The sequence below is a fragment of the Neofelis nebulosa genome, chromosome 10, assembly GCF_028018385.1.
Source record: "Neofelis nebulosa isolate mNeoNeb1 chromosome 10, mNeoNeb1.pri, whole genome shotgun sequence".
In the NCBI taxonomy this organism is placed as follows: Eukaryota; Metazoa; Chordata; class Mammalia; order Carnivora; family Felidae; genus Neofelis; species Neofelis nebulosa.
This window is the reverse complement of record NC_080791.1, coordinates 77,792,179-77,803,264: the sequence shown is the minus strand read 5'-3', so window position 1 is coordinate 77,803,264 and position 11,086 is coordinate 77,792,179. Positions and strand designations below refer to the sequence as shown.

Here is an 11,086-nt window from a genome sequence, read left to right as displayed (position 1 = left end):
TTTCCTTAGCACAATGGGGAAAGGTGCAAACAAAATGACCCTTGTTAAAAACTAGAGTGCAAGATGCTGTGCTACACGCTTTATATGGTATTTTATGTCATCACAATCCCAGTTACAAGTTAAGGATTAGAGTGTCATATTATTGGTGAAAAAACAACAACAACTGAGCGTCAGAGAAATTAAGTCACTTCCCCAAATCATACAGCTATTTAGAAGCAATCAACTGTAGCGATCATGAGTACAGAATCTAGAGCCAGATGGCTTGCTCTCATGTTGTTAACTTTACTCCATTAGTTGTATGACCTTGGATAAGTTACTTCACTTCTCTGTGCCTACATCCTCTCATTTACAAAACAGAGTTGACAACAATATCTACCACAAAGGGTTATTCGGAAGATTAAATGAGTTATGTATGCATATATGAAACCCCAAGATAGTGTCTGAAATTTTATAAGCCCCATATAAATGATTCCTAGTATTAATACCATCATCATCATCATCAGATCCCTTACTCACATCCTCCTTTAAAATGTAATCAAAGGTAATAACACCTAAACAAACAAACAAAGAAAAACGGAAACTAAATGAAAATGAGGAATGAAGATAAAAACAGCACTGAGTCAAACAGCATGTCTCTAAGCTTCTGGAGAAGGAGACAAAGAAAACGAGACATGGTGGAGCTCCATGTCTTTTCATTTCTAATTGCCCACAGTGCACTAATGCATAGGGAAAGCATTCCTCAAACTCTTGGAAATGCAAGGATCTTCATCTAATGCATATTGAGCAAAGTAATAAAACGTGTCCTCCGATGTGATTTAACAAAACTGGAGAGGTTTCTTCATTTTGTTTGCTCTTGGTGAAATCTGAGGGTTTCATTCAACAAAAGTGGCTGACTTTGGACAAGGGACAGGGTAATAAGTCCAGATTATGCAGCTTTTAGCTGCCTGGCTATATTCATGGGAGAAGCTTGGAGAAGCTTGAGCATTTTAAGGGACTGTATTGCACAGAGCCACCTCCACAAATAAAGTGTTTCTGACAGCAGCTGAATGAAAATTCAGGTTTGAGGTCTTGCATGAGGATGGAGAGCACAGGATAAAAAAACAACCCTGCTCATTATATCACCACAGTAAGAATGAAATCTCAATCATCATTATTTGTCATTAGAACTGACAAGGCAGTATGTGGATGCAGGGGGAACAAATGGAAAGAGAAAATGTACAGGTCATTAGAAACCCAGGGGAGGAAAACAAACAGAAAGAAATGTGAAGGAGAACAGGAAAATGAGCGTAAGAAGTTCAGCCCATCCGTCTCTTCTCCTGCGGAGACTCAGACCTGGAGATGGTTGATGTGGATCTTCCTGCACAGCCTGGACCCCATGCAGCGTGGAGATCTCTAAGGCTGAGAATAGCTTCCTCACCTGAAACTTAAAAAAAAAAAATTGACATGGTTGTCAGGGTTGGTGGCTCAGTTGGTTAAGCGTCCAACTTTGGCTCAGGTCATGATCTCAGGGTTCACGGGTTCGAGCCCCGTATCAGACTCTGTGCAGACAGTTTAGAGCCTGCCTGCTGCAGATTCTGTGTCTCCCCTTGCGCTGCCCCTCCCCAGCTCTCATTCTCTCTCTCTCTCTCAAAAATAAATAAACATTTTTTAAAATGTTTAAAAAAATTGTCATGGGGAGCACCTTGAAGGCAGCCCACCTTTGGGAACTTGGGGGATTAAGAAAAATATTTTCTCAGCAAAGTCCTGGTGTGCAAAAGCCTTTCCTCTCACCTCTGTGTGGCCTGTCTGGGCATCCGGGCGTGCTGCAGACACTTCAGTGAGGAGATTGGACTTAAGGATCCATGAGAGCAGGGGCTGATTTCTCACCACGCTATGGACAGTGACTTGCACAGTGTAGGTGCTAATAAACCTTTGTTAAATGAATACGTAAATGAGCCACAGAAAAGCCAATTGTCACGAGCACTGTCTGTAAACACACACGGGAATAATAAGCTACAGATAGTAATTTAAATATCCATCACGGTTATAGAGGTTATAAGTGTGTATATGTGACTTTGCATTTCCCCAAATCATCCACACAAGCAGAAAGATAAAGGGAAAAAAAAGATGTAAAATTAAAATTTTCATAAATAAGATACTGGCTACGTAGACTAAATATGGCTCATGTTATGTAACAGAATATTAGACTTTAGAACTCTGTTGTTCAAATAGGAGACTATGCATGCAATATTGTTCAGTGGAAAAATTGGTTTGCAACGATAGATCAAGTATGACTTCAAATTCGAAAATTGCAAAACCTTTTTGTCCATTTTTCTTATAAAGATTCCATAAATGTTAACAGTGCTTATCTCTGGATAGTGAGATTATCAGTTATCTTCACTTTCATTGTTTTCAATACTGTCCTTTACCTAATGAAGCTCCCCTCCCTTATACTACATTTATAATCAGAAGAGTAATAAAGTGATTTAAAGATAAAAATAAATCACTCTTTTGCTGTGGGCAAATAGTCTGTATCTCGTTCTAGGGAATCTTTAGGAAGTTAATTATGCTGTCTTACACCTGGTTCCCCTACTTGGAAAATACAAATACTAACACTGATATGTGGCCTTTCAATTTTACAAGGCAGATAGATGTGTGGATGAAATGGGGTAACACATAAGAAAGCATTTTGCAAATTACAACATACCTGAAACATATAACACTCCACATGGGGATAGCCATTGGGATGAGGAGGAAAAGGGGAGAATGAAGAGAAAGGGAAGATAAGAGGTAAAGCACATGAGGGTGGCCCGTGGTAATATCTGAAGACAATAGAACGCTTCTCTTACAGAACTGTAAACTTTTGTGTTACAGAATTGGGGAAATTATAGAGTGTTAGGTCCAAGACACTTTCATTCCTGCCAAAGATATGCAAAGATGGCATGTCAGCCTCCATAAAAATTAGTCTGGGTGTCTGGGTGTCTGGCTGTTGTTTCTTTGTGCAGAGGATTTCAAGAAGAGACAATACATTCCTTCACTTCCCACACACACACTGAGCTTATGTAAGTCGTGGATACGGGGTAGTGGTTGAACTGATAAATATTCTCCAATTAATTTCTTAAATTAAGTCCTGGCTAAAAAAGAAGATAAAAATAAAAACCAAGCACAGCTTACTGTGCTACTTCTTTCCACATCCACAACATGCTCTGTGTCCCTTGATCCAGTCAGTTTCATGTATTGACCCTCAGTGTCATCATTAGTTAAACAAGGAGTGTTAACTAAATCATCCCAGAAGTCCTGTTGAGTAGTAAAGTTCTATGACTCTAAGATCCCAGTGCTATATAATTATGGTCTTCCCCTTCCACACGTCTGTAACATTGGGAATCAGAGCAAAATGATCACTTTTCCAGTAACACAGACATTCCATTGGCCACTACCTTGATAAATCTCTCTCACCGCTTGCTGGTTTGGCTGACACATTATACCCTATGATGCTGTTACTCTGTTTTACCTTGGGAAACTTATTTAACCTTTACAAGCTTCAGTTTCTTCCTTTGTAATCTGGGAATAAAAAGAGTAACTACTGTGGGTCATTGTGGAGTGAGATACTTTATGTAGAATGGTTAGGACAGTGTCCAGCACAACCAACAAATGCAATCCAAACTGTATAGCATCCTTGACCTGACAACTTGAATTTTTTCCTAAAAATTTTTAAGCTTAGCACAAATGTTATGAGAAGTCCATCACTGAAAGATAGAGTTTGACTCAGAGACCTATTCCTTGATGTAAAACTCTGTCTAGGGAACCACATCCCATACAATCTAAAGAATGCCATGTTTTTCCATTAAATCTCAAGTAGCTAAAAAGATTATTATTCTTGAGCCTAGATTTGGCTTCATTGGAGTACACAAAAGTTAAATTTGCATTAATGTTACAAACTAAATAAAATAAACCCAAATTAATGTATTGTATTTTTACAAAAGGATAAATAGAGCATTTTATTAACTTTTTTTTTTTTTTTGCAGCAACAAAATGATAGTCCACATCTTTTCATTCAACACAACAAAAGCCATGATCACATTACATCACTTTGAGACACAAAGCAAAGGCTGTTTTTATTTTCTCAAGGTTCAGGGATGGTTTGCATCTTTAAAACAAATGTTATGTTTTCTATTTGCAGTAGCGGGATTTCCAGTCACTAGCACAGTACAATGAACCAATGAACAGATCAAATATCCAGAATAGACAATTAAATACACCAATCATATTTTGCATTGAATTGGGAAATGTGTTATTATCATTTAGAACATTATAAAGAGGTCTGATGTCAACTTTTGAAAGAAAAAAAAAATCATTCCAACCACCCAGACAGCTACCACAAGCAAAATGAAGATAATATACAGACAGGAAATTGTATGCATTGCACTTATTGCTTGGAACACAAATGTTGCAATTCCTGTTGAGTTATATTAAGAAATGACAAGCAAAATGCCTCTGCCCCATCTAAAATTCTATGACTCTATGAAAGTAGAAATTGCAGTCCCCTAACCCAACATGAGGTGTATGCTATTTTTGGTTTTTTGTGAAGATTGTTTATTATGTTTTTGTGTATGGATATGTATAAGATATACAGATATATATAGAGATATAATTTTTAATATAATTTATTGTCCTATATATTTAAGACAAAGGTCTTTTAAATGGGACTTTAAATAATAAAATTGTCTACTTACAGTATCTCTATTAAGTTTATCTTTTCATATTATATATAGCTCTGTGGCACAAGGTTAATATAGTATTTCATTATTAAGGAAGAAGAATATCTAAACAATTTTCTATTTCTTTTGTTGTTAATATTGCATTTTAAGGGATATATCTCCGTAGTAAATTTCTTATTAGATTCTTTATGGCATGTGTATCTTTTTTTTTCTAATGCAAGTTACAACCAGTACAAAGTTGTAATAAAAAATACATTAAAGTCTATTTACTTTTTATATTTTTTTGCAAAAAAGTTATGTGATATGCTACATGAAATGTCAGATTTTGTTGAAGTGTGAAGTGTTTTATACTGTTAGGTAAATGAATGGAAGAACATGAAGCATACCCCCCACTTTACAAGTTCTCTTTCACAGATATAAGTATATGCACACAAGCATTTCATATAAAACACTGCAAGATATTTCTTTTCAGAACCAACAAAATATTCCACATTATGTAATAACAATAATTATTTAGTACACCTTGCTAGTTGCTAGCCCACAATATTCTTCTCTAATTGAGAGATATATCAACTCTATAATTTATATTCAATAAATGTTGCCAACACCTGATGCAGCCAACATGACATCTTTAGTTTTCTTAACAGGACTTCTGCATGATACCTTGCAATACAGTGTAACAAATATATAAGTGCATTTTGCATGATCAAGTAGCTTTGGCTTCCTAACCTGTGTAGGATGGGATGTGCCAACTGTTTTAGTTGTGCTTTATTAAATGGTGATGAGTTTTAGCTCACATGAATCCAAAGAGTAACTACTTGCTTCTACAATTTTGACCAGTCAGCCATTAAATCACAAACGCAAAAATGGATGACCTGAATGGAAATGATGGCATTTCACAACTTCTACAGATTGCACTTGATGGAAACTTCATGAGTTTTTTTCTTTGTTTGTTTGTCTTTTTGATTCATTTTTATAGCAAGAGTTGCCTGGTTGATATGTTTATGTGTTTACATCACTTTTTTTTTTTAATTTTTGTGCAATCACAATTAATTTAATCACAAACACTAAAAATAAATCCAGCAATTAGCTTTGTTATGAATAATCATCTCGGTCCTTATAGGTGTATGAGTCTTGTACTTCTTCTTGTACGAATTCCTCTTTCTTTTCCCAACCATTTGGCCAACCTCCATTGGCCTGTGTTGTGGCACCATAAGACTTGGTGGTACCATAATTTATATAATTTTGAGTAATGTCCCCTGTCTCTTCATCAAGCTCATCTTCATGGATAAATCCACATTTTTCTTCACTTGTTTCTTCAGGATCTGCCCAGGGTTGCTTCTCTCCTGAGGCAAATATTGCGTAAAATATAACTCCGCCATAGTGGACCAGGGCAGCAATCAGGAAAACATACTGCCACTCTTCACGTGACTGTAGTGACAAAAATTGGCATTGTGAGAACAAACTCCCTGTGTTTAAAAAAGCATAACATCTTCTTTGAATGCACCACCATCAAGCTTTTCATACAATGCTATCTTTAGGGGAAACCCCTCTTCTGATTATATAAAGCAAATACTGTGATAGAAATTTTCCATAATCCTATGCTTTTTCATTAACTAACATTTTTTGTAAATCTCAGGATCTGAAATAAAACTCCAAATATATCTGTGGTCTGCTAATTTTTAAAATACCCATAATCTCTCTTTTAATTTCCATTCATGTACTTATATTTTTTTTCCTCCTAATTCTTTTGTTTATTTTTTTTGGTGAACCATAATTTTGAAGCTCTACATATAAGGACAAATACCTGATAATAATATTCTTCCATTGATACCTGTGGATTCTGAATTGACATTTCCAAATAAAGCTCAGAAGACTTCTATTTTCATGTTCTAATAAGCTAAGAGAAAAAAGTTTTTTTGTTGTTTCGCCAAACCAGAAATATAAGAAATATTAAAAGGTGTTGGAAACCATATTGTTTATTGGTTGGGAAAGAAACCTTCCTCAGAGTTCCTCGAGAGAGATTTTCTTCTGAGCCTCCTTTATCTCCCTTACTCAGAGGTCTGGTGACAGGACCACAAAGAGAATGTCAAACAGAACACAGGAACTTTTTTTTACCACGAGAGAGAATCTTCTAAAACTAACACTTCCATCTTACCTTATTCTTTGTCATTGCACCAACAATGATAGGGCAAACCATTCCTGACAATGTGCCAACACCATTTGAAATGCCCATTAAGATACTTGCATATCTCGGAGCAATATCCAAGTGGTTAACATTGAAACCTGAAACATACACACAAGCTTAAACTCAGAGAATTCTAAACCTCTTAGAAGTGGGTGACTGTAGAATATTCTCTACCACACTCATCGCCCTCTTTAGAAGATATTAGGTATACAGCCTGTGCTCAATAAGTATTTTTTGATAATCTAGCTCAGGGATATAATGGGAGTATGAGGTATTATTTCTTACACAATACTTAAAATATGATGCTCACACTACAGAGAGATTTTCTCTGAAAGAGAAGAAGGAGAAGAAGAAGGACAAGAAGAAGAAGGAGAGGAAGAAGAAGGAGGAGGAGGAGGGTAAGCAGGAGAGAAATTAGTGGTAACAGATCCAAATTATTATTTCTAAATGTTTATTCTTTTTATTTTCTAGTGGAAATATTATGAGTAACTTTTCAACAGCCAGAATATTAAAGAGGAAAGGAAAGTGTGTGTGTGTGTGTGTGTGTGTGTGTGTATTAACAGCAAAAATCAGGGTGTTACATTTATAAATTTAAAAACATATCTTACCAGAAATAGCAAATCCACTGAATCCCACTGCAAGGACCAAGAATGAGATAGCTACACCTCTAGTATGAGAATAGCCAACAACCAGAAGCAGTGTTGCTTCCATGCCAAAACCTTCAGAAACAAACACATAGAAACACTTCACAAATTTGTGTAAATTTTTCCAATGAGCTAAAACTGCTAAAAACGTTCATGCCTATCTGACATAGCAAACCATTTCAGGAAGTCTATTTTAAAAATAATAAGAACAGTATATGCACAGGGATTACTGAAGCCTTTCATTTTAATAAAAACATTGAAGACAATCTTCAGTTTCAGTGGTGGGCAGGGAAAGTTGGTTATGTGGTTACTTAAAACTAGAAATTATGAAAATTTGAAGATAGAGAAATGATTATAAATGAACAACGAAGACACAAATTGTGCTGCATATTTGATACGCACAGAAAAATTTACTCACTCCTGTAGATCAGCAGTTTGTGAGCCAAAATCATGTCCTTAACATCACTTATGTACTTACCACCACAATTCATGATCTTTCTTACTGTAGTTGTTGAAAGAATTTGCTTGCTTCTTAGAAAATCTGCAATCTGCCCTCCAATGGGTACAATAATTGTCATTACCAAGTGTGGCACAGCAGATAGCATGCCAACCTGAAGGGGAAAAAAAAGAAGAGACATATATGTGACCATAAGTAATATGGGCAACTTAATGGTCTTGGTTTTCTGAATCCATCATAAACTCTTTATGGAAAAAGAAAGGAAATAAAATACTGTCTCCAAATAACCACTTAGTCCTAGAATAAGCAATAACTTCCACAGAATAAATGAGAAAAGCTAAGTAAATTTACTTTTTGTCTTTTGGAAGAGGATGCTTTTTTTCTGTGTGATGAATCAGTAAAATTTGAGTTTATGAATAAATTATCTTGAATCTTATCACAGACTGATTCACATTTATGTGCCCATATTATATTCTTTTTTTAAATTTTTTTAAACGTTTTATTTATTTTTGAGACAGAGAGAGACAGAGCATGAACGGGGGAGGGGCAGAGAGAGACGGAGACACAGAATCGGAAGCAGGCTCCAGTCTCTGAGCCATCAGCCCAGAGCCCGACAGGGGGCTCGAACTCACGGACTGCGAGATCGTGACCTGAGCTGAAGTCAGACGCTTAACCGACTGAGCCACCCAGGCACCCCATTATATTCTTAAATGTGTTTGGAGAACTTCATCATTAGTGAGTGAGAGAGAGATAGAGACAGAGACAGACTCAGAGGCACAAGAAACATATTGGATAAGGCTGGAAAAGGCTACATTAAAAAAAATTTTTTTAAATTCTTAATAAGGCTAAAAACCCTAAGTGCAATTTAAATGTGTATCTCTTATGAGTTTCATAGTTAGTTTCTAAGCTAAATTTAGCCCGGAAAATGAAAATAAGTTCTTTAATTTTAGGTATTTTCTATGTCAAATGTCAATTTTTGGTCACATTGTCCTGCAGTGGTATATAGTTTCTGTATTAATTTCATACAAAATGGCTCGTATCTAACCTAGAAGCATCAATTCAACACACATTTTTTGGCCAGTAACTATGTGCAAGGTACTCTTCTCTAGGCATCATGAAGGCACTAAGTATGAAGAAAATGCATTTTAATTGTATATATGGACTTAGTAAATTTCGAATATAAACATATAAGGAAGTGTTTTCCCTAAGTATAATTTGAAGTACAGTTCTTGGCAAATTATAAGTACTGGGAAAAAGCCTGTTATTTGTGTATAAAAACGTCTTCCATGTTAGATCATTGAAAGTTTGAGACAAAAATTGCTGTATTTTACAATGGCATAAGTATTGTACCACAACCACAGAGTCAGGCTGTTACAATAATTAATTGAGATAGTGAATAACTCCTAAATAGCTTAAATATATGAGTTATTTAATTCTATCTCTTTTATCCAGATGAAAGCTTATTATATTCTCTCGTATTGATGAAGAGAGTGTAATTTAAAAGGGCTAAGTGATTTCCAGAACCAAATATTGAGCCATTTTCACCTGAGTCAAAAAATGGGCTTTTAACAATTTATGGTTAGTACTATTAACCATCTGAGAAAGAAAAATCAAATAAAACCAGTTAACATGTGTGAATACTTTTAGTTCAGTTCAAAACCTGGCATTTAGGATGGCCAACAGGCACATGAAAAGATGCTCCACATCACTCCTCATCAGGGAAACACAAATAAAAACCACACTGAGATATCACCTCATGCCAGTCAGAGTGGCTAAAATGAACAAATCAGGAGCCTATAGATGCTGGAGAGGATGTGGAGAAACGGGAACCCTCTTGCACTGTTGGGAATGCAAACTGGTGCAGACACTCTGGAAAACAGTACGGAGGTTCCTCGAAAAATTAAAAATAGATCTACCCTATGACCCAGCAATAGCACTGCTAGGAATTTACCCAAGGGATGCAAGAGTGCTGATGCATACAGGCACTTGGTACCCCAATGTTTATAGCAGCACTTTCAACAATAGCCAAATTATGGAAAGAGCCTAAATGTCCATCAACTGATGAATGGATAAAGAAGTTGTGGTTTATATATACAATGGAATACTACTTGGCAATGAGAAAGAATGAAATATGGCCTTTTGTAGCAATGTGGGTGGAACAGGAGAGTGTTATGCTAAGTGAAATAAGTCATACAGAGAAAGACAGGTACCATATGTTTTCACTCTTATGTAGATCCTGAGAAACGTAAGAGAAGACCAGGGGGGAGGGGAAGGGGCAAAAAAAGTTACAGAGAGGGAAGGAGGCAAACCACAAGAGACTCTTAAAAACTGAGAATAAACTGAGGGTTGATGGGGGGTGGGAGGGAGGCAAAAGTGGGTGATGGGCATTGAGGAGGGCACCTGTTGGGATGAGCACTGGGTGTTGTATGGAAACCAATTTGACAATAAATTTCATATTAAAGAAAAAAACTGGCATTTAGTAGAGGTTACACAAATGTGGACGAAGTAAAAGTATAAGCTAAATTGACATTAAAGCAAACATTATTGCTTTTCAGAACAGCACCTTGAAAAAAGCAGAGTGTTCTTTATTCTTAACTACAGTAGATATATTTAAAGCAACCACTGTGTAGAGAGAAACCATCAGACAAGAAAACATTCTGAAATACACCATGCTGGATTTGTGTAGAATTGTATGTCATGTGTCTGATATTCAGAGGCAGACAAAGCCTAAGAGTGACCTGCATTTCTGAAGTCCACACAACTGGCCTGCATCGTGACCAGTGTTTGAGACATCTGAAAAGTTCTCAAATTGAACACCCTTTGCTATTTACTATCTACTCAATAAACATTTTATTCCTTTGGATAAACAAAAAATAAAGCTATGATTATTACTTATTCTTTCAGGAAAACACTGTGGGAAGTACAAGAAGCTAACAATCTCAAGGTTAATGAGACAGAAGTTGAGAATATTTTAGCACGCTGACTTAATATTTGAAGGTACTGAATCTCCCAGTTCCTTAGACAATGTTTATATATTCTGTATGCGACCTCATCAGGGCCAAGTTGCAGAACTCTGTGTAACTTATTCAACTATCTTCTC

The 11,086-nt window shown here is 36.1% G+C and overlaps 1 protein-coding gene across 2 annotated transcripts in view; it reads right to left on the bottom strand.

Annotated features, from left to right (window-relative positions):
- Positions 1 to 4,064: 4,064 nt before the first annotated feature.
- The window catches only part of SLC17A6 (solute carrier family 17 member 6), a 41,100-nt gene continuing 34,078 nt past the window's right edge, over positions 4,065 to 11,086 (bottom strand). For both annotated transcript variants that reach the window (XM_058688472.1, XM_058688473.1), the window contains exons 9-12: positions 8,008 to 8,140; positions 7,494 to 7,604; positions 6,856 to 6,983; positions 4,065 to 6,128 (exon numbers count right to left, since the gene is read on the bottom strand). In XM_058688472.1, the coding sequence (XP_058544455.1) occupies positions 5,793 to 6,128; positions 6,856 to 6,983; positions 7,494 to 7,604; positions 8,008 to 8,140 (708 nt within the window). In that variant the 3' untranslated portion in view covers positions 4,065 to 5,792. The remainder of the gene's footprint in view (positions 6,129 to 6,855; positions 6,984 to 7,493; positions 7,605 to 8,007; positions 8,141 to 11,086) is intronic.